This window comes from Periophthalmus magnuspinnatus, chromosome 18 (genome assembly GCF_009829125.3).
Source record: "Periophthalmus magnuspinnatus isolate fPerMag1 chromosome 18, fPerMag1.2.pri, whole genome shotgun sequence".
Classification (NCBI taxonomy): Eukaryota; Metazoa; Chordata; class Actinopteri; order Gobiiformes; family Gobiidae; genus Periophthalmus; species Periophthalmus magnuspinnatus.
Genome location: NC_047143.1, coordinates 23,026,287 through 23,050,706, shown reverse-complemented (window position 1 = coordinate 23,050,706; position 24,420 = coordinate 23,026,287). Strand labels below are relative to the sequence as shown.

Here is a 24,420-nt window from a genome sequence, read left to right as displayed (position 1 = left end):
ACGCTCCAATCCAGTATTTCAGGTGCTCAAGTCGCTGCGAGAAACCATTGCTGCTGCTGCTGCTCACTACCGCCGCCGCGCATCAGCAAAGTGCAGCGAGAGGACTCACTACAACACGTCTCCAAACCGGGGAGATACTGTACTGCGAGTGGACAGACTGTACCCAAGTGTCTGCTGGAGATTAAATAGTTAAAAACGCGATTATTAAAAGCGCAGAAGGCAGTTTGGATAGCGTCACGTTCGCTTTTCTCTGGCGGATGTTTTGGTCCGGAGTGATGGCTCTTGTTTTTTGAAGTGTACGTTTCTATAGCGCTGGCAGGTTCCTCCCCCCTCGAAACTCAACTAAAACTCTTCCCTTGAGCTCAGTAAAGGATATTTTCACCCGTGGATTTGACCAAAACCGAGGTAAGACACGTGCTGTGCTGTTTTTCACTTGTTCACTTTACGTCTTGTAAAATGAACTTTAGAGGCGAAATTTAGCGTTGACTCCGCACAGGTAAGACGGAAACCAGGTAGCGAGCTAGCTTTAGCCAAAGTTAGCCCACCTGTCAAATTAGATCATTTAATTCAACAAAAACACACCTAGACAATGCATTTCTGATCTCACAATGATTCTAACCACTTGGATATATTTCACACGTTTAAATAGATTTCGCATTGTTTTGTAAGTGGAATATTGCTCAAAACACGCAACACATTAAATATTAACATATTGCGAAAATGAGCTTTACGCACAGCCAGTCACCACGTTAAAAACACAATTTCTAACCCCAAAACACAAATCAGCCATTTATATCCTATATTTTTTCCTATTTTTTTTAATCTTTATTATGTTAAATCTAAATCTAAACTGTTTCTGATGATAAATTGAGGTGTTTTGCTAGCTATGGAGCAACTTTGGACAATGAATTACGCACATGGAGTAATTTGGTAATCATGCGAATATTATGTTCGTTGTTTGCCCAGTTTGTGACCCAACAGCCTGACGGATGACCTAATGTGAGATTACAAGCCGCAGCATGCTTACAAGTCCTTTTTATATTAACAATGAACTGTTTGTTGGGACTAAAGATGCTTGGAGTCACTGTGGAGTCACTGTGGAGGTATGCTGACCGACGAGTTATGTCACACGTCTCTGGCACCTTTTTGTTTTGAACTGTTGAGCAATAGTGGCAAACGTGGAAATGTACAGGTAGACCTTTTTTGCTTGGTGACTGCGGGTAGGAAGGCTTATACGTGACATCTGTAGAAGTTGTGGTTCTTCCAAGTTGAAGGCTGAAGCAGCAAGTTACAGAGCTATTCAGGTAATAAATATATTATATGGGTCATAAACAGTTTCCTGAATTATGTCCTTTCTGTTTATGTCAGTGTCTATTCTTTCTGGGGCTGGAGACTGGTTGCAAAAGTCAATGCATGAGTGTTAGTGTAGTCTGTTATTACTGAAAGATGGGGGTTAAAATAGGACAATATGTTGAATTGTAGCATAACTAGTGTTGTCTGAAGATAAATAATAGACTTGACACTCAATATCAATTTTATGCTACCCAAATGATCATTTTAAAAGCTCTTTTTTGGGACAATATTGTGTAATTTTCAACAAAAAGTAACGGTATTTGTTAATTATACCACGCGCTCTTACACTTGTTCAAAATGCAACTGTTCAGGAAAGGTCAAATTGTATCCAGTTATATTATGGGTTTTTTTTTTTTTTTTTTTTTTTTTTTTTCCCAATATCAATACTTAAATCGGTAGTTTTGATACTAGTTTTAGCATCAGTTTGTATCTGATTGTCCATACATTTGACAAGGCTAACTATAACATATTTACTTTTTAACTATCTTGAACTATTTTAAATTCATATCAGCTAAGTAAGAAATAACCCACTTTCCATAGCTTTTCCTTCCTATACTACGCTGTCATGAATTCTGCTGTACAAGGGGGCAGGGTCTTTGGGAATGTGCTTGCTGGCTTGTCCTCCCCAGTTGTCCAGAGTAAGAATAATGGGTGAGTCAGCGCGGTGTGGATGACCTGAGCACTTTCACAGTATTGAAACGCAGGACTCGTGTGCTCACCGGGAAGTGGCACAACTGGAGACAAGGAACCCAAGTCTTGCATAGGAAGTGACCGCTGCATTGTTACCGGGGAAGTCTGACATGAACGCAGTCCTCTGGGAGTTCAGCTCGTGTGAAGTCGGACTGTTTGTTTTAGGGCCTGGGTCAACATGCTACTGTGAAGTCAGGAAAGTAAATAAATCAAGATTCAAAAGTGGAAAGGACAACATGGTGTACAGCTCTGTAAAAATGTTAAGAGATTTGTGAAGTATTTTGTTAGATATGAGTAGTTTAATAAGTAGCTTCAGAAGTAAAAAGTAAGAATCTCAGGCAGAATAATACATTTTACAGTTCATCTGTTGAAAATTCTTCTTCTGTAGAAAGCTTTTTGTGGTAAGATGGAAACAGCAAAGTTAAAAGTGCACTATGTAACTTTGCAATAACCACCACTTGAGTTGAATGTTCCACAGTAAACTGAAACTAAACTAAAGATCCTATATTACACAAAATTGACTCGTGTGAGCTTTAAGACATGTTACAATGCTGGTACACCATGAAAATCATACCTGGAGTTGTGTTTTGTTTCATTCACACGTTAAAAGTAAGTAAGTAATCCTTTGTTATTAGTCTGTCTACATCTCCAACGGTCAAAATGCTCTGTTCCACCTTGTGATGTCATGCAGTTGGTTGCTTTCAAGTTAACAGCTACCTTTTACCTTTAGTTCAGTAGATATTGGCAATTCCAGAGCAGAAATCATCCAAATGATTCAGGGTTTGTGTGTTAAACATGTGATTGAAACAAAACACAACTCCAGGTCTGTTTGTGATGAGGAATCAACATTATAACATTGATCAAATAATGGACTAATATGAGGCCTTTAACACACGGACTGCAATTAATAGAAATAAACCAGAAATGTGTACATAAGTGTGGTCAAATCTGTTGTGCTGTTAGACTTTAAACTTACACTTTTACGTTATGAGTCAGACTTCTCAGAAAGTTGCATGAGTGTACCAAAACAAACCATTTTTAGACTTGGAAATACTGATACCAAAGCATGTGTTATGCTAGTCTAGTATTTTACTCCCTGTTATTGCCATATAAGATGAAACAGGTGCAGGGATAGGGCCAGTAGTGAACTATAAAAGTCTATGACACAGTTTATGGTCAGTTAAGCTTTAAGGCGGCCTTGACCACTTCCCGAAACTTAACTCGGCTAAGAGTGTAATTCCACCAAGAATCTAGTTCATATGTTCCCCTATTCTGTAACTCGGCAACTGCAGCTTGACTCAATTATTTTGAAGGAGTAGTTCAAGTATCCAAATGTGTCTTTAAAAGTGTTGTCAAGATACAATAATTTACAAACTTTTTTTAATAACTCAACATTAATATGAAAGAGAGTAAGATGTAATATTTAATACAAGAAGAAAATGTGAATATTAACTTTATATTATACACGTGTTTTCAGGTCCGTTGTCAGAAATTTCAGGGCCCGGAGCAAGAAACCTCACATGGGCCCCCCTCTAATATAAATGAATAGGAAGAGGGTCCAATTCTGGCCCCCTAAAACCCTCAGGCCCGGGACAACAGATGTGATTTTTCTTGATACTAGTTTTATAATTGAAATGTCTGTCAATTTTAGTCACAAAAAAGTACAGAAAAGCATCACTCTAAGCAGGGACCCCGAGACTTTGCTCACCCCAGACACTTTCTCCAGCTTCTCCGGTGGGACCCCAAGGCATTCCCAGGCCAATTATGACTAGTGGACTATTAAAATAATCGTAAATGTTATCAGATTTAAAACATATGTCAAAAGACCTGTTTACAACAAAGACAGCTGCATTATTAGATCCAAATGTCCCAAAAATTTCATCCCCAGTAAAAAACATTTCCAAGATTTGTTTTTTCCCCCCAGTAAAGTGTTCTTGTCTTGACACAAAAGCAGAAACTGAGCAAAGTGTAAAGTGTGCCCCGCTCTGGGACTGTGAGTGTTGTCGGGTGTAATCCCCAGTAAGCAGAGCCATACATCAGCCGCAGCACCAGAACGGGGCGAAGTCTCCGGGCTGTCACCACGAACCGACTGCACCAGCTCAACAGAAAGATCGATTCATCTGCAGCCTGAAAAAGTGCCACAAATTGCATAATGGAATCACTGTAGTGGAGACATGCATTTTTATAACCTTCGATCAACAGCTAGATGTAAGAGTTGTCAGAAGTATTGAAAATCAGATACTAATCGATACTTAAACTACTGTCAAAACTAGATATTCATTTAAAGAAGTATAGATACCAAAAAATCACATCAACTGGACAGAAATGAACCTTTTCGTAACAGTTTTAGAATCTTGAGGTGTATAAGAACTAGTATTAACCACATAGACTAGTATACGCCCATGGCCCTTTACGGAACTTACCTGGGCGACTGAGAGTTTTTTATTATCGTTATGGTATCGGAATCATTTCTTGGTGTTGAAATTTTTGTTTGAAATTTTAGCATTGTGACATCGCTACTTTAAAAAAAAAAATTGGCAAAAGTCTTGGCAGCTTTTTGATTATCCCAATATTGTGGAATCAGACGTTACTTTCGCAGTCCATTTGATTTAAAACCATGTCTTTTATGACTAGGTTGAGGTTCACGTTTCACATGAATGGACTTGTATCTGTCTAAACTCCAAAAATGATATTGCGAATCTTCTGGTCACCCACCTATTCGAATGGGGTTACTTATTGCAGGGCCTTCACTTGTATGGAAACCCCAAATTGTTCTGTAGCATGAATCCAAATGTGTCTACAAATAGTTTAATGAACCAGAGAAGAATGATTTTGAAGTTCAAGTTGACTTTTTGTTGCATTTATTTGAATTATGAAAGCATTTACCCCCGAACTAGGTTTGCCAATACCATGACAGCATCCGATTTATATGTTGTTTATCGTTACCAATGTTAAACAGATAAAACTGTCGAGCCTGCGCTAGCTTGGCTCACTGACCTTATCACAACACGAATGACCTAAATACCTGTACTCACAGTTGCAACAGTAATGCTACTTACTGCACTGCCCATCCCAAAGTCGTAATGTAGGACAGTAATCTGCTCTGTGCAAACCTGACGGAGTTTTATGAGTATTATGTCTTCAGTCATAACACTCAACTACTGTGTGAAACCAAGACGGTCAGAAATGGGGCTACCAATAGGGCTAGGACGCAAATCAGGGACTACGGATAAAAAATGTCCTTCTCCACTAACTGTTCCCGAAATAAATACATACAAAATCTCTAAAAAAAACTGATTTCGAATTGTGATTCAAAGTTTTCAGAAGCAGCAAATGACACAACCTTGTTCAGACCTCTCCAAAGAAGTTCTGAAATGCATGCAATTCTTGAATTAGTTTAGCTGTTCATATTTCAGTTTTCTCTCAAAGATTAATGCTCCCGGATACACCTGAAACTTTGAACTTTGATCAGAAACACAAACAATGTCAGGAGCAAGTGTTTGTCCACTGATCCGAAGGTTGGCGGTTCGAATCCCGCTCTCGACGTAAACATCGTTGGTTGAGCTGTCAAATCTACTGAGCCACAGGTTGGCGATGCGATTCCAGCTCACACAGATGAATACTGTCGTTGTGTTTTTGGGCAAGACACTTAACTCCTCGTACCTCCAGCGTCTGCGTACACTGGTGTATGAATGGGCAAGTAGTTCCTTGATGTAAAGTGCGTTGAGTGCCTTGAAAGTGGAAAAGCGCTATATAAAAATGCCATTATTTCTCAGTGGTTCTCAGATATCTTTTTATTCAACCCTATTCAAAAAGCACAACTTTTACAATTGCATCTTCCTTATAAGGTTCATTGTGTAGGAGCACTGCCAAGTCCACTCAATGTAGAGACCAGACTATTGTTTAACATCTTCCGAAATATTTGCACTGCAGTTCTCCGAGTCTGCAACATAAATTTTCCACTTCGTCCCGTCAGATAATGTGAAATTCAGCAGAAAATTTCAAACAAAAGCTTCTTTACTCCGCCACGCTCTGTTTACCCCTCAGCTCGTCTACATATTGAATGAATGTGACTCAATTTAGTCCAGATTGATTCATCAGATGCTCGTAGGATTACCTCATAAAGACGATCAATTGAATCAGTTTTAATGAGGCAATCTATCACCGGAGCCGCTAATGGCCAAATGATATCATCCCGCTCCACATGTCTTCTTCACACCGGGGCTGTCCGCACATGTCTCCAGCTCCTCGGGCCCGTCCAGCTGCCCGGGCTCTAAACACTCTTTAGTTGATTGCTTTAAGCTGCTAGTCCGTCTGAGCCTTTTATGTGATGTGGGTAAGGAAAGCAGTTCTCTCCGAAGCCGTGCGGGACAAGTCTGGATTGGAATGGTTTTGGTTTGGCTTTGGAGTTTGGTTGTCCTGTTTTAGATTTGGTAAACTGTTACTTCTACTTTTTGTCTTTTGGGGGATTAGTCTAGTATTATTACTGTTGTAACATGTATTCATACATTTTTTGGGGTCGGTATTGATCGTGCGTACTTTTTCTTTGTGTTAGTGGAAAAATGTTGGTTAATTTTGCGTACTACGATCAAAGTTCATAATTTAAACTTCTGCAGCCCAAATTTAATGACTCATTATATAGACACAAACTAACAACTTAAGTGTTTCATTCTGTCATTATTTCTTGCAGTTTATATTGTTTAACAATAGTGTCCATTTTAAATACGTTTTGGGGGATAATTCTACTTCCTGGTTTGGTTTCAACATTATCATTTATTGTCCATATTTACTTCAAAATGTGTTATTTTCACTTTAAAACTTGTCCAGTTGACAGAGCCCCATTAAAGATTACAATGATTCATAGTCATTGCTGCTGTTTTAAAGGAGTTTAGTTTAGGTTTTAGTCGTAGTCTTAACAGAAAATACATTCCTAGCAATAAAAAACATATATTGCATCGTATTTAAGGCTGTTTCAATGACACTTAACTGATTAAAAACTAGGGAAGACGTTATTTGGCACAGATCTGGAACAACACCTGTATTTGGGATGTTTTAACGACTCTAACGTTTGGGAATAGGGTCTAAATCCAGCGAGTTAAATTGGCAATAAAAAAGCTTATTACTTGTTTTGGGGGTTTAACAGCTTTTTAATGGCTGGTGGTGGATCTCCTTTCCCATCCAGTCCATGTCTGGGCTCCTTATCTTGTATCAAGTTGGTGTTTGGACATTTTATCACCTGACTAAGTTTGCTCAGGTCAGTGTGAAGATCTTTTTACACCTTGCTCAACATTGCATTCCTGCCGTGACCTAATTTGTCCTGGTTGACACATTTTACATAAACGATAGAGCAGCGGTGGGTAAAGTACTCAGATTTGTTACTTAGGTACAGGGACAGATACAGAGGGAAAAAGTTACTCAAGTAAAAGTATTGCATGAGAAATCTACTTAAGTAAACATATTTAAGTACCTGTACCCCCAACACTTCTGTGAAATACTTGTTTAAATGTAGTGATATTGATTAAAAATGATACATATTTTGGTCAAAAGTTGCAAAACAAATCCATTTCTAAATTTCTCTGATTAATTTTGTGTATTTATTTTGGTGAAGCTTGAACTCAAAAACTTTAGTCAAGATGTTTCCATGAACATGGTAAAAATAACCCCTCAAATAACATGAAAAGTACTGTTTACTTGTCAGTCCAGTTAAAAAATGTATTAGAGTAGAAAGTACAGATACTGCTCTCACATGTAGTGAAGTAAAAGTACTTGAGTACATTTTACAGTGGATACTTTTTAAAGTACAGATACCTACAGTGCTTTACTGCTTGTTCTTCTTTACCTTCCACCACTGCCTTAGACACAGGAGTAGGGCTGAGTAGTGTTTAAAAGTACCAGTATAGTATCAAATAAAAAGGTTAAGATAGCACTTAGATAGAACCAAATAAATATATATTTTTTGATATTAAGTTTTGTTGGCTTTTGCATCCTGGGAAGTTATTAGGCAAGTTTAACCACTAATTCATAATCCTTAAAACAAATATACAAGAGAGTTCATGAACATTCTTATTCTGTTATGTTGTTCTAGATAATTACAGGAGTACTTTAATACTGAAAAAAATGTATTCAGATACCAAAAAACAGGTAGTAAGTACTAGTACCCAAAAAGTTAGACCATTCTAGTAACTGCATCCTACTTTGTCAATTAAAAACTAACTGAAGTTGTATGATCTATTGCCTTGGTTACCACAATAATCAAATTGGCCTGCAAAAGAAGTTCATGTCCTTTTTATGTATTTTCTCATCATTTGCTATCAGTTAAATTAGTGGTGTTTGAAGTAAAAAGCCAGAGTATAGCAGCTGTACGTAACTGTATCCGAGGACTGGAGGAGGAAGGGTGTCAACAGGCGTCTTGGCTTACAGCGCTAATGATGTAAAGTTGGCTTCGTGACAACCTCGTGGTCAGCCAATTGAGTCATTTTTTTTCCTCCTGGGTCTTTTATCAGCACCAAAGCAGGTCTTTTATATGGCTGGAATCAATTGGCTTTAACAATAATGAACGTGCATTGGATTTTAGTGGATTGGGTGCCATTATGGAATTATGAAACATGAGAAATAATAGGAGTCGTGTCGTCATTTTTTCCAAGTTGCTTTGAGTCAGTTTAGGGATGGGCATTGTTTGAAAGTACCAGTACAGTACAGTACAGACAAAGTTAGTACTTGTGTTATACAGTGTTTGGTGGGTGCTCATGCTATATCCAGGGATGTAGCACCAAATTTTGGAGCCTGGGTACAAATCACCATGGTGGGTCTGCACTACATGTTGTCTAATGAAAAAAAATCAGTTACAGATTTTAGTAAAGGGCCCCTCCCTGCACTGAGCCCTACGTAAATTGTACCTTTTACCCCTCCCCAGTCCGACACCCCTGTTTATATGGAATGTGAGCATAAATGAATTATGAAAATTACAGTTTTTCAGATCTAAAACCGGGTCTCGTTCAAGTAGGTACATGAAGAAATTGATAGTCATCCAGCCTGAAGTGTGTAATAATCTATTGTAAAGTTGTTGTAAATTGGAATGAAGTATTGGAATATAGACTTGTGATTTTTTCGAACTATTGCGATGAGATTCATTTCAGTTTAAAATAATTATTTCCATCACAGTGGCAAGGCAATGTAAGGCAAATTGATTTGTATAGGACAATTGGTACACAAAGTAATTCAAAGTGCTTTAAAGAACAAGAAAGAGGTTAACTCACAATACAACAAATCAAAACATAAATAATCATCATAAAATTAACATTAAAAGAGAAGAGAGAAGAAGAAAAACCTTTCAGTGCCAGGTTTTAGCTGCATAAAACTGAAAACGCTGATTCCCCATGTTTAGTCCTGACTCTGGACATCAGCAGGAGGCCGGTCCCTGAAGTCCTCAAAAGTGCGAGGGACTTCATAGTTATAGTGATTTAAATATGAACTGCCAATCTAAACCATACCTCAAGAATCACATGCATTTTTCACCTCATGTTTTTAGAGGCCTAAACTAAAGTGTTAGTAAGAAGTATTTTCTCATTTAGTAGTTGTGATTATTATTATAATGAATTGTCATTATTGTCATTAATCTCGTGGCCCTAAAGATTACGTTTTACCCATCCCCTTTCAATCCAACCAATGCCATGTTTGTTATTCTGAAGCAAGTTGTCCAGAGGAAGCCCTGGATTATTTTCTGGTGCTGACAAATGATGCTCTTTGCCCCGCAGCAGCGAAGTATCATCTTTTACTATGATGTCAGGGAATCGTCGTCAGCGAGTGCCAATTTCACTTGGAGAGAGAGCCGCCTTAACCTAAGTGAGGCTGGCAGCTTTTCAAGTGGGAGCCCATAATGCAATAACTGTTCAGGGACTCCAAAGGGAAAACCGTACTCACTCCTACGCTGTTGTCAGCAGTCCTGCAATAAGACTTCTACTCGGTCTTTATTCGGGCTGGATCAAACAAGCCTTCAGTTTGTCTCCAATATGTTCTGTTGTCAGTAAAAGAAATTGTTTTTCTTGTTCTATATATATTTGCAGTGTTTTCCTCAGGTTTTTACAAGCCTATAGTGGCACAGGCAATCCTTATTCATAAATATTTCATTTGGAACCTTTTTTTAATCAATATAGGACTGATTAAAGATTAAATAAAGTTACTTGTATATGTTTATCATAATACAACAAGCAGAAGTGTTATTTTAAATTCCAATTTCTTGCTCAGTTTGACGTAGACCATGGGGGCAAAAACTAGACCATGGGGGAACCATTGTAGTCTTTTTTGGCTCCTTTGAAGAGAATGGATCCAAAAGATTCAGATCCCAACAAAGAGCCGTTCAAAAGACTGGATCTTTTACTATTTATTTATGACAGTAGCCCACGTAAGAACTCATTTTATCTACAAATAAGGAGCAGATCTGTTTAATATGGTTCAAACTGTGAGTGAGAGTGTTTTACCATTTGAAATTATTATTACTGTTATTGCGATGCCAAATATGTTTTTTGTGCACAAATCTCTCACTCATATCTGCTTCTGCTTTGCTTCTGTGCTGATTCTTGTGTGAGTTCAGCATTAATCAGTAAAAAATACCAAAAAAAAAAAAAAGATCCGGTTCATTTAAAAAAACGCATCTGGTTCCAACCATTCATTTTAAGAAACCGTACAAAAGAACTGACTTGTTCATAAATGTCACGCTGGAAATGGGAAACACTGATTTGCAATGGTTGATTAATGATTGATTGTTTACTGGCTTTACTAGGACTGCAAGATGAGCACAATAGTACTAACTGGATACTAACTTCAGCAGGTATTGATCCTCAAGAAAGGTGTAAAATTTGGCATTTCTTGAATAGTTTTATGTCTATATCGAGCCTTTTTCTTGGTTTCAAAAGCGAGTTTGTAATTTTCGCATCATGACCGCACTATTGTACAACATATGACTAAGTTTCAAATGTTGTAACACCAACATGTCAAGACTCTAAATCCAGTTTCTGTCTACGCTGACATGTCCAGACCTGTGCCCCTCTGATCCAGGTGGGAAGGTACATTTTTCCCCCACGGCGCTCCTGCTAATACCCAAACCCAAACTTTGCGCTTAGTCTTTTCCTTGGAATGCTGCTGCTATGACGAGTACAGTGCGTTGTCCAACAGTTGCACATTTACTCGTACTTCGTGTTCATTGTTGTGCTGATGCAAGTTTTATATTAGAAGCCAAGATCTGAATGTTCCTCGTGGCCACACTATCATTTATCCTCTGAGAATTCCAGACATACCAGGAGTGAATTGCAATCCAACTGGTTTTTGTTGAAACTTTAAGCCGTCCTTCAGGCCATAAAGTGTCACTTTTCTTAGTATCCATTTAAAGGGAAACTGATCTTCTAGGCTTCCAGGTAGAGTTGTACAATGAATAGAATTTTACTCAAATTGAGACCCAATCTTCTTAAATTGTCGAGCTTAGATTAACAACCAATCTTCCGTCAGTAATTAAGCACGTTTGGGGCAGATTTCATACATGTGAGGAGGAAGAAGAATGTTTTAGTTGGTGGAATTTACCTAAAAAAACCCAAAAAAACTAAAAGTATGTCTTGTTTAAATGCTAATGAAACAAATATTGAACAAAATTATATGCATTTAATAAGAAATTTTTTACCCCATCGTCTAGCACAGGGGTGTCAAACTCAAAACAAAGGGCCACATCAGCAAAATGGTCGCTCTCAAAGGGCCAGATGTAACTAACTGTAAAATAAATCTCACTAAATGTAACCAAATTTAATGTCAAATAAATGCAAATACTTTTGAATGTTGTTAATTAACTGTTTCTATATTTATTATTCAAGTTACAAATATTGCATATGCATTTGCATAGATATGAAAAAATGTCTGTTTAACTGTGATAAACTGACAAACAGTCATACCTTTAAATTTACTTTGTTGTGGGCCCCTTAAAAATGACGTGGCGGGCCGCATTTGGCCCTTGAGTTGTGGTCTAGCACTTCTTCTAATTTGTTTTTGTCTTTTGATTCTTACGCTTCGAAGCACATGGGTGGAAGGGAGTATGAATCAGTAGTGGAACAAAAGGAAGAGTTACTCATAATTACTTTCTTATACTTCGTTGCCAAAAAGGGACGGAACAGTCATAAACATTCGAGTATTCGAAGAAGAGCAAAACAAAGAAGTAGTATTTGAGACCTTGGGCGCTCCTCTTTCACTCCCTAAAGTTGCCTGCTCAGCACCGCATTCAAACGCTGTAGCACTAAACCACTGCTTTGAGGTGTACAAGAGTGTGTTTTAATGTTTGGACAAATTGGGCCCATTTACAAGGTAGGTCAAATGCGCATTCTTTTGTGCTGACGATAATAGAGTAATAGAACACAATTTGCCTTGGTACTGTTAAACTGGCTTTGAGATCCTGTATTGTTGCGGTGATGAAAACAGGAGTTACTGTGATGGCAGTGAGTTCACCTGTTGGAAATTAATTGTTTGCTCTAACCTCTAATCAGTTTATATTTGAAAGGTCTGAAATTTGACGTGCCGGTTGTGTAAGATGTTTTTCACCTCATTATTTAGCCCTGTTGGTGTTTGCGTCTCTTAACTGCCAATAACATTGACATTTCAGGACTAATAGATTTTAGTAAACAAGATATTGATATGTCCGTCAGTTACACTCGGCAAAATGAATTTCTGCTGTGGTCAGCTGTGTTGTAGGAGCAGTTTATTATTCAATTTTATGCCTCGATGAACATGTAAACGCGGAGCTCAGTTTATCAGATGAGTAAAGAGTAATCTGTTTGTTGTTTTTGGTTTGGCATTTTAAACTGGGCTTCACCTTGTCCTAGTTAATACATCATTTGGGTTTTCCAGTTTTAGATGGAATTTTAAGACTGTAGCAACTGGTAATTTAAAACAAAATATTATATCTTTTTAATGGGAAAAACTCCCCAAAATGTTGCATATATAAGTCTGTCATGATAACAAATTTTGAAGCACTATACATTGGAGAAATATCACAATAAACAATAATATTTCAACTACTTAATGCCTTTGATACAGTTAAAATAAAGAAAGATAATCCCAATAAAAACATTTTTAAATAAACAGTATCATTAAAAGGTATAAGCAACAAAAAAATAGCCGAATGAAGCAATACTTAGACCTACAAGTGACTTATTCAACCCTCTACAGCTCAAAACTTATCGTATTACCACCAAAATAACAAAAAATCTCTCCAATTTTGCAAAGAAACAATATCCACGATAAATATTGACTCCCAAAATATATTCTTCTAACTTTCATATATTGAATGATAGTTATTGTGACAGGCCTACACGTATAACAGAAACGGAAACCCAGGAATAGGATGACATACGTGACTATAGATAGATGAAACATTAGCATTTTTACCGCAGCAACAACAACAACGCGGCTTTTGAATGGTCAAAAGTCTTTTAAAATGGTGTTGAAAATGGTCAAGCTAGTACTTATGAATTGTTGATTTTATATGCACTTAAACCTGTTGTTTTTTTTACTAATTATTGATGAATTCAGTGTAAGCTAATTGTGTTTTGTTTCTGACCTTTACAGTCTGGCCAATGAGAAATGCCTAGTTGAAATGTTGCGATGGATCGGCGTGGGAGAGAGAAGACAAGGATCAAACCAAACTGGAAATTTTCACCTAAACGCAAAAGTGGGATTTTAATACTCTAATTTGTCCTTTTTTTGGTGGCACATTCACAAACTCTTTCACCATGAGCTGCAGCACTGAACTAGAGGCCGATGTTTAGCCGGCTAGCAGCTGCAGCGAGTGGAGTCACGTATCCACAGAGCACCCCGTTCGCTCACCGTCCCACCCAATTGTTGGTGGACCCCACAAACCAATGGCATGGGCCAAGTTCTTCAGGAAGCCGGGGGGCAACCTGGGGAAGTCCTACCAGCCAGGAAGCATGCTGTCTCTGGCCCCCACCAAAGGACTGCTGAACGAGCCCGGCCAGAACAGCTGCTTCCTCAACAGCGCTGTACAGGTAACGCCGTTTTAACAGTTTAGGCTGGATTCATGTGCAGTCATAACATTAACATTTAAACCCCATTTTGGAATATTTCAGCGAAATAATCTAAATTGATTAGCATTTATTTAATTATGGTTGATGTATTGCTCAATAATACCTTGAAAAACATGGATCCTTACTGAGAGCTGACTTGCCTTGCCACAGACCTGACTTGGAGCTTGCTATGTATGTATATGTGTATTATTTGCTTACTTATATTTGTCTGATATATAGATAAGCAACAAAAAATGTATGTATTTAGAAGACAAGATGAATATTCCTAACCTACTACCTGCTCATAACCATGGAGATATATTAAAGTTAAAGCTGTACCTTGGGACATTCTAAACAAAGTCACCACTATGAAGCTTTAGCAATCACAAAAGTTGAATATCTTCTCTGTCAACATCAAACATAACATGTAATTATCAGAACAATGTTATTTTTGTCATTTGGCGCTAAGCAACACGATTGCAATGGCAAATGGCAAGTTTAATTCTGGTCTGATACTTGTGGATTTTCTTTTTGGATATTTCATGCCACAAAAAGCTCATTGAATTATAGTGGCTCTTAAGTAAATGTAGATGATAAACGATAATATTAAAATCAAACCATAATAACCAGGATTATCCCCCAAAAGGATTATAAATGTGCTGTAATATAGATAAAAACATGAGCCTTCTGTAAATAAATGGCAGAATGAAACACTTTAGTAGTTAGTTAGTATATATAATGAGACATAAAAGTCCATAATTCACGTTCCAAATTTGAAGTGAGCTCAATCCAGGTATTTTTATTTCGCTATTGTGTCCATAACTAAAGACATGAACATCTAACAAGGGACAAATCAGGCGCCTTCTTTCCCCACTCCTCTCGCAAGCGTTAGCAACAGGTTTGATTGACAGCGTTGCTCAGTGCCCGCTCCCTGCTAAACCTAAGGGACGTTTCCTTCAACAGGCTCGTCCCGGATTGGCTCTGTTGTTGCTGTGATACTCGCGGTCAGAATAGCCTCGACGAACTTCATTTGACTCAAGCCGAACGCTACTGGTGACGTCACACTCACTTAGTCCGCTTCTTTATACAGTCTGTGATAAAGTACAGAAAAATCTAAACAAAAATCTTCCCAGTTGTACAAAGAAAAAATACCAAAAACTATCGTCGATGTAGTAATTATCTTGACAAGCCTAGCAACCAATTTTCTGTTTTTTTTCTGCGTTTTTCAGCCCAACCTCGATTACAGTACATTCTGAATGATTTCTAAAAGCTTAGTCACAGGCTAAATTTAACCCGCTGTACTGTACGTTAGCTGAAGGTTGCTTATGACTTGTGGGAAGCTGGTTGTGACTTCATTAGCCCGCCCACTCTGGGGTGACCACAGCAGAGTGACTCAGAGACTGCCCACTCGCCTCAAGATTCCCAATGCTCCAGCCTTTGTTACTGGACAGCAGCGGTTTTGTTCACATGACCTTCACAAGTATATGCATGAATAACATACCACAGGAACATTCAATAACTCATTTGTACTGGAGAAATAACATGTTTTTGTATGATTTAAAAAGGTTGTTGCTCTTGTGCAAAGCGAGTCGAAGATTGAAACTATTGTAAAAACATGCTTTTACCAAACAGGCTGGGAAGGTGAACTTTTTTGTTTCTTTTCTTTAGGTGCTATGGCAACTGGACATCTTCAGGCGCAGCTTGAGACAGTTACCTGGACACTTTTGTCTTGGAGAATCCTGCATATTTTGTGCATTAAAGGTAAAATTAAGGCTTTGCTCGTTATCTTTTTTAGTGGTTTTCAAACTGCATCACAAAGATTCTGTTGGTTTATAATGTTTAAAAAATGGGGATTTAAATTAATATGGTGTACGTGCAATTTAAGATAATCTGTTTCATCATCTGTAGATCATTTTTGATATTAAAGCTGTCCACCACCTGCTTGTCTCATGTAGATTTATAGGTTAGCCTTAAATGTTCCACAGCACGGTATTTAAGTTGTAAATCTTGCAATTACAGTGTTTTTTATTGGTTACAGTACGTGGCCTTATGTCACCGGCATGACTCCATGGAGATAGATAGGCTTTTATGCCATACTGTGGAACATTCCAGACAAAACAATCACATCTCCATAGAGAATAGAATGTTTCAGACCCTCCTCTAGCAAAATTAAATAGTGAACCTTTTAATTATGCAGTACAAAAAAATAAAAGCTCTCCTCTGCCCCAAGCTGAGACATCACAATAAACCTGTTTTGTAGTTAATATGTAAAAATCCAATCTACTCTTCTCTCTCTCTCCAGGGCATCTTCTCCCAGTTCCAGCACAGTAGGGAGCGTGCCCTTCCCTCTGACAACCTGCGCGTCGCCTTGGCAGAGACCTTTAAGGATGAGCACCGCTTCCAGCTGGGCTTCATGGATGACGCTGCCGAGTGCTTTGTGAGTTTCCGTGCTTCAGGAGAGGACTGGAGTACAAACTGAGCGTTCGCCCGCTGCGTCGCTCGGCTAACACTGCTCTAAACTGCCGGCGAGGTCATTCAAAGAGCCCGTGTCCCCCCCGTCACCCCCTACCCGCCCCATCACCCCGTGCCACACTGCTGCTAAATATCAGTGTGACAGGTTATATAAGCCTCTCTGGGCTGCTGGATCAGATGGTATCATTTCACTACATGTTTTATCACATGGTGGTGGTGGTGGTGGTGGTGTTTTGCTAGAGATTTTATTCATCATTGGCCATGGTAACGCCAGTCCATCGTACAGAGTGTTCCATGGGTTTCAGAATGATAAAAATGTGTACTGTTTTCATAGCGATTAACAAAAACAAACACGTTATAACTTTTGAAAGGGGAAAAAGTCCTCATAATGTTGCATATATTTACCATTGAAACTATCTCTGAAATAATTTAGACCAGAACTAGGCCGGTCATGATAACATATTTGGAAGTTTAATATATTGCTGAACTAAATATAGACGATAAACAATAATACTGAAACTAATTTATGCCACCGACGAGCAGATTTAAGCCACAAAATCTATTCTAAACATGCAATATTGTTAAAAAAAAAATCATACTAATGCCCTTGCTCCCCCTGTTAAAATTTAAATCAAGCACTTAAAAGAAGCATCTGTCTTTTTAACCAAGAAAGTCTGTCCTAGTTACCCAAACTCTTCCTTTTTTCACACAGTCCTAAGAACACCTCCTACTCAGACCTTTGACCTTGTTGCGTTCACCAAGTAATGTATTGGCAGTGAAAAGAAGGAGACTTGGCCAGTGTCAGATTAACAGTCTCTGAAACCTTTCCAGCCCTAGTTTCACATTTTACAAACCGTTAAACACTCTGTAGAAACACACAAAATCTATGCGGAACCAGCTCTTTTGATGCATTTCACAACATGTCTGGAAACTCCTCTGTTCTCTGAAAGTCTGCTACGTTGAATGCCGTGTTCTCAGAAAGGTTAAATAATATTTGTTCTTGAAAAACCGGGGTTGAAATTCCTGTTCTTTCTTCACAGGAGATCATACTGGAGAGGATCCACATGCATATAGTGCCTGAGGAGGAGAATGCCTGCACTTCAAAGTCTTGTATCACGCATCAGAAGTTTGCTATGTCCCTTTATGAGCAGGTCAGTACAAGGAAAATCCTCCCATTTCAACATTTATAGAACAAAATGACACCGCAGCTGAAGAAGTTTCAAAATGGCCATTGGAGTCAGTTTCCACTTTTTCACAGTATAAAGATCAGCCTGTAGCCACAACATAAATGTAAATATTTCCATCTTCAGTTCACTCTAAGCCAGTCCTCATGTTCTAGTGGCCTGGGTTATGCATAATTGTCTTTTTCTAGTGACGAATAAAAAAAATGCATCTGTTTAATCACACTTCACAAATATGATTCATCGCAATTAATCACTTTGCACTGATTTGAATCTAATTTGAAGCATTTTTTTAACAATTTCTTTACGAAAATGTTCTTATTTAATTATTCCAAAAATCAAAATAAATTATAGCTTCTCAGGCTTTAAAATAATGTAAGTCTAGCATTTGCTTTTCATAATGAACTGGTGTGACCACATGTTCCAAGTTAATATCAATGACCAAACAACAGGTAGAGTTAAAAGCCCCTCCATTGTTGCTTTTGGGTGTAAGTTATTGTGACAGATGCAAGTTGTTGGCCTGGCATCTTCCAGTTTGGTCAAATATTTAGCCCATTTTACTCATTTTAGCGCTCATGTGTGATCTTCATTTTCCTCACGGAGCACACGGCGTTCAACTCCAGATCTCTGTTGTGTCGTTATTTTGCCGCACAGAGCAGAGCTGCAGCGCTTTTCTCACTCTGTGTTCGTAAAGATCCACCGACCGATTGGCGCTCGTCCACATGAGGACTGATGGATTTTATGTTTAAGTGTAACTGCGTGTAATCAGCACAGCTCCTGAGTACAGCGTGTCTCCTGTCAATTAAAGCCTCCCAGCCCAATTTACGAGTGTGATTGGTCAAAACAGACCGTGTGATTAATCTGCGTTCATTTGTGGATGATGCGTCAGTTTGTTTTGATTAATCACATCAATGTTGACAGCCATACATTTTCACACCATTTTTTAATGCACTAATTGAACCTTAGTTTAATCAGAGCCTTTTGTAAAGTGACCGCATCAGCCAAACCTTTTAAAAACCCACCTCTGACTATTTATATGAATTTGAACTTTGTGCAGATCAGAAAGCCCCAAAAGCAATTTAACAGTTTTATCTGGGGGTTAGGAAGGACTTCTGTCATAACATAAAAAAGACAAATAAAAATTCATAAGGCTGCACACTAGAGAACACATGCAATGACAGTCCTGGAACGGGCGAGGGAAAAAAAGTTCAAATATTTGTTGTGGCTCTTGAGTTATTTTTGCAGTTTCATCGTACACAACAGTATTGGACAAAGAACATACAAAGCCTCCAATGGCGCACACAAGCTCACACACATGCATCACTGTCTGGGGCTGGAGAAATCCAATCAGTCATGTTGTGATGCCAGCGGTCCCTCAGGAATAAGGAGGGCGTTTTAGCTCAGACTCCACACTGCAGCGCTGACTGTGGTTTCCGATAAACCCACATGTTGGCAATAGGGGACAGCTCTGCACCAGCACCCTGCTTTGGAGACTCTGATGCCCATCCCTAACTTTTCTAACTCGACATCCACCCCAAATATTTGAATCTTGAGTTGAAAACCAGTCCAGCACACTTTTAAAAGTCCTGTATTACATAAAGCTGACTCATGTGAGCTTTTAGTCATGTTAGAATGTTGTTGGCTCATCAAAACCATACCTGGAGTTGTGTTTTGTTTATTTAATCTTACATTATTAGTCTGTCTACATCTCCAAAGCCCAAAATGCTCTGTTCCACCTTGTGATGTCATCAAGTGGTAGTTTTAAAGTTAACAACTATTTTCAGCGTAAAATGAAAATAAGCTGAAAATAGTATTGTATTGTGGAACAAAATGAAATGATTTGTTCCACAATACTCTTGAATAGTTGCTTTTTTAAAAATATTTTTGTTTTACATTTTGTTCAGTTCAGAAAGTCTACAATATCTGATGGTGCACAGAGAGTGAAGAGGTTTCACAATAGATGCAGGATAAAACAATAGATGCAGCGTCGAAGTTTGGCAGTTCCAAGGCCTCCAGATTATTCAGATGATTCTAGTGAAAGTTTATGAATTAAAAAAAAAAACAGTTTTCAGTTTGAGGGAATAACTCAGCCTAAATATGCAGGATTTGTGTTTAAACATGTGTGAATGAAACAAAACACATTTTTGTTTGTGTTTTTGATGAGGATACGACATTATAGTTAAAAATATTTGTTCATTTAGACAGATAATTAACTATAACTGCTACTGAAAAAATGCACATAACACTTAGGAATAACTGCAGAGTGTTCACAAACATGGACCAAACTAAAAGCCTGCCCAGTGGTCACTTTTACATGTTTATTTTAATAGTCACTTTACTATTAAACTGAACATCTCACCCACTAGAATAATTGGGTTCTATCTGTTTTCTGTGATTTTTGGTTCATTTTGATCATATCGCAAAAATTTTACGCAAATTTTTGCTTCTAAAAACCTAAAAAAGAAACCAAGCTCCCAAAACTCTCAATATTGTGTCTGTAAAGTATTTGAACAAGAATAAAAATGAATAGCTCAATTTTAACTAAAACATCAAATAGAACATTGTGATTCTAATGGGACAATTTAACAGTTCCTTTTTTGAGAATTTAACTGACATAATAATTAGCAGCACATACTTCTACACTTATATTTTTTTATATTTATTTTGTATTAAACTTGCTCTATTGTCTTGTTTCAGGTCGTGTGTCACAGCTGTGGGGCCACGTCAGACCCGCTCCCATTCACAGAGCTCGTCCATTACGTCTCCACCACTGCTTTATGGTAAAATGTCTGAAACTTGACTCACACACTCTTTGTCTTCCTCTTTTTATGCTTCTTCTGGCACATTTTACTACAAGGCCATTCATAAAAGTTCACTTCTTTTTTAGCTGACACAAGCTGACAATGCAGATCTTAACCTTATGTTGTTTTTCTGTAGTCAACAGTTGCATCGGCGTCATGTGGATTCGTTCGGGGAATTGTTGCAAGCAGCGAGTACAATGGGAGACTACCGAAACTGTCCGGTATGTAAAAGAGATTTCATGTTCGCCGTTTTGTTTTACATCGAATATTATGCACTATTTAAGCAACGATATGACAATGAACTGATTAAAACATGAAATAAACAACCAGTAAAATTCAAACTAATTAAAATACAGACTACCCAATTATTTTTATAAGAGGAATACTTCAGTTTTTGTTGTTTTTAATATTTATTATGCCTCAAAATTTGCGTTAGTGTTAGCATTAGACACAAGCATTTTTTTTCTAAATACAGAAGTGTCCTCTGGTGAAGTATTAATTTTATTTGTGTAGTTTTTAACATGTTATCAGTAATATCCAACTGCAACTCCCTGTCCACGAGCTTATCTTTATTCATTTTAGCATGGCACGGCAAAAACCTCAAAAATATTTAGAGATAAAACTGGACAGGAAGTAGTGACGCTAACGCTGAAGTAGCTATTGTGCACAGAGCCTATTGTCATGCGTTACAATTTCTCTCTGTGTACACGAGAGAAATTGCGGTGCTAAACTATGAGGTCAGAAACAATTGAGCTAAAGCTAAGCTCTGTCCCTGCTGGTACATATCACTTTTCCCATTGTATTTTTTCCCAGAACAACTGCGGACAGAAGATTAAAATCAGGCGTGTCCTCATGAACTGCCCTGAGATCGTCATCATTGGCCTCATCTGGGATTCAGAGCAATCGGACCAAAGTCAAGAGGTCATCTACTCACTGGGACCTCTCCTTAATCTCTCCAAGGTGAGATGAGTTTAATGACATATTGTGGAACATTCCATGAAAAGCAAGAATTCTGAAAAAATATCTCAAATTATCATGCATAAGATTATCCCATTCTTTGTAGATGCATTTCTTCTTTTCTTACAAAATTCTGGCTACTTGAACATGTATATTGTAAATTGTATATTGTAGCATTGTTAAGTGATGTCACATCTGGGTTCAACTGGGAACTTCACAGTAGCTTTATTGTTCCCTTATCATCAAGCAATACAACAAGACAGTTACCTTTCAAAAGTATATGTTTAACCACAAATTGCATCGAATATGTAAGTAATGTAGTAATAATCACATAGGATTATCAGAGTGCATAAGTCACTAACTGCTGGGCATGACTAACACTAGGTTAGCCAAACTTACCTTCTTACCTCAGCCTCCCTTGTCCTCCCTTGTTTCTCTCAGTCATAACCATAGATCCACGCTTAAAACCTTGTTCGCTTTAAACGACTGCAATCTCTTTTTAACTTGACAAAAAGAGCGGAATGGACCCAAAAGTGACATCACAGTTGACTCCAAGCATACATGGCAAGCCCCGGGGTCTAAGCCCCCATGAGACTGTGCGACAAGAGCAGAGCGGCCGCAAATTATAAATTATAATGTTTATGCTTCCAGGGCGCTTCTGAAGCATGTTCTAAACCTGTAGCTCGTTCACAACAGTTGGGCTCGTTCATATCGCTCACATGCTCCTTCATGTCGTACCATGTGACCGATCTAACCAGTCAGCTCTTGAGCGTAGCTAGAGCGAGCATAAAGCGCAGCCGAAGCTAACAATTAAAAAGCATTTAAGACAACAGACAGATTTTGAGCTGAGAAAAAGTTCATGATCTGAAAATAGGTAAAAATCTCCACAAAATTCAACCTTTGTGAAAGTGTAGGTACCCTGTCAAGACAAACGTTTGTGATTACTTTGCACCCAATGACAAAAATCCTTTCTGGACAGGAGGTTTTTTTTGTTGTAGTACCAATGAGTGGCCGCTAATCCAACTCGAGTCAGCTCTAAGCAGCAATACACTATCCAGTTATTTTAATAGATCCGTGATACGTGGTAACCAAAGTGGGGATGTATTAGTGTGAGTCTGTTACATAACCAGTGGACGCCCTGTGCCCAGTTGGCTCACACCTTTGATCAAAAAGCTCCTGCTGGCTCCGTCAAAACCTCTGCTCTCATCTCTGTGGCAGTGCATAGGGGACTGGTTTACAGCGCCGCATACATTACATCACTGGAGTTTAAACAAGGACGACATCATAGGCTACCATCTACACTTTACATAACTGTATTCCAACTATGTATGTGACATTTGCAAATGAAAGCCCACCATATAAAGAATGCACTGGAATACCTCCCACCAGTCTGCCTCATAACAAAAGCATCGATTCACTACAGTGTTTTCATGTGAGGTTATTAGGTGCTAAAGCCTCCGCCCTTCTGATTCACTTTTCACTTCACAAGAAATTAAGAAATCTGACCTTCCTTAGAAAATAGATTGAATTGTTCTGACCTAGATGTCATTTTAACTTTCACGATAATGACACAAGATAGTATGCAATATAACTGAATCATAACAATGTGAAAGAATGTATTGCTTCATATTTGGGATGTCTCATGATCAAATTGCATCACCTTTGCATTTTTTCACGATTATCAACACCGTAACCAAACAACTGTGCAATCCTTAAGTTACTTTCAGTCACTTTCTACAGTAAGCTTCATGAAATTTAAAGTGAAAGATAATTTAAAGTGAATGTGACATTAACAGCCAAAGGAAAAGGACTTTTCTTTTAATGTTTTTGGATGATTATCTGTGTTTTTATTTGTTTGTATTGGGATTTTAGTGTCTTTCTTATTCTGTAAAGCACTTTGGGTGGGGGTGGAGGTGTGTCCAAACTTTTGCCTGGTAGTGTATATTATTAAATGAATATATTGTGACCTGAATAATATCGATTAACTGATTAATCTTTGCATCGCTACTTCACGCTGGTTAAAATGTGTTCAGCCATTTTATTACCTGTTGAGAATCGTATTTGGTCCCAGCCTTGAAGAGCTAATTAAATCTATGCTCGATTTGAACTGATCGCCAAATCGATGCCGCTTCATTCCCCCAGACCTTAATCTATACACACATGGAGTATCCAATTCCTTTTGTCTCAACATCAGTCACTGGGCTCTTCACTTATTGCAGTGTTGTGGCTCATGAGTAATCGTGTTATTTATTTATTTATTTGTTTGTGTTGTTGCAGCTCTTCTCGCGAGTGACAGACGAGCAGGCTAAAAAGGGAGAGCTGCTTCTGGTGGGGATGATCTGTTTCTACAGCCGTCACTACTGTGCCTTCGCCTTCCACACTAAGTCTTCCAAGTGGGTCTTCTTTGACGACGCCACTGTGAAAGAGGTGAGGAGAGCTCTGAAGACCCAAAAGGATGAACTGGAAATGTGTGCAGGCTTGTCTAGAAATTCAGACTCGTACTTTAAAATTATAACGTTAATTTATTCCTTCTCAGAAATGCACAGAGCAGGTTCAAAATGGCCCCATGATACGTCAAAACATACATATTATCAAATAAAATTAACTTTATATTACAATTTTTCTTCATAGTAGCTTCATCAGTCCTAGTTTAAATAATTAAAAAGAGTAATCAAATAAAAGCAATGCACTAATTAAAGGTGCAGTATATAACTTTGATTTGTTATTGCTTGACTTGTACTGGTGTCGTCATCTGCTGCCTCCATGTAAATTAATGAGATTATGCCATACCGTGGAACATTCTAGGCCAAGCAATAACATCTTCATGGAGACCAGCAGGTGGAGAATTGACTTGCGTAAAGGTCAGGAAATTAGGTGATATTAAGGAAAACTTGAACAGCTTGATTGCTA

General features: G+C 38.2%; 1 protein-coding gene across 3 annotated transcripts in view; it reads left to right on the top strand.

Moving 5' to 3' along the window:
* Positions 1-36: 36 nt before the first annotated feature.
* Positions 37-24,420, top strand: part of LOC117386191 (inactive ubiquitin carboxyl-terminal hydrolase 53) — a 43,917-nt gene continuing 19,533 nt past the window's right edge. The window contains exons 1-9 of one of the 3 annotated variants that reach the window (XM_033983521.2): positions 37-405; positions 13,645-14,081; positions 15,768-15,860; positions 16,402-16,536; positions 17,612-17,722; positions 20,450-20,532; positions 20,690-20,774; positions 21,367-21,513; positions 23,788-23,937. In XM_033983521.2, coding sequence (XP_033839412.1) covers positions 13,938-14,081; positions 15,768-15,860; positions 16,402-16,536; positions 17,612-17,722; positions 20,450-20,532; positions 20,690-20,774; positions 21,367-21,513; positions 23,788-23,937 — 948 coding nt within the window. In that variant the 5' untranslated portion in view covers positions 37-405; positions 13,645-13,937. Of the gene's footprint in view, positions 415-12,327; positions 12,385-13,644; positions 14,082-15,767; positions 15,861-16,401; positions 16,537-17,611; positions 17,723-20,449; positions 20,533-20,689; positions 20,775-21,366; positions 21,514-23,787; positions 23,938-24,420 lie in introns of those variants that run through there. The other 2 variants (XM_055228973.1, XM_055228972.1) reach the window with 2 other exon arrangements.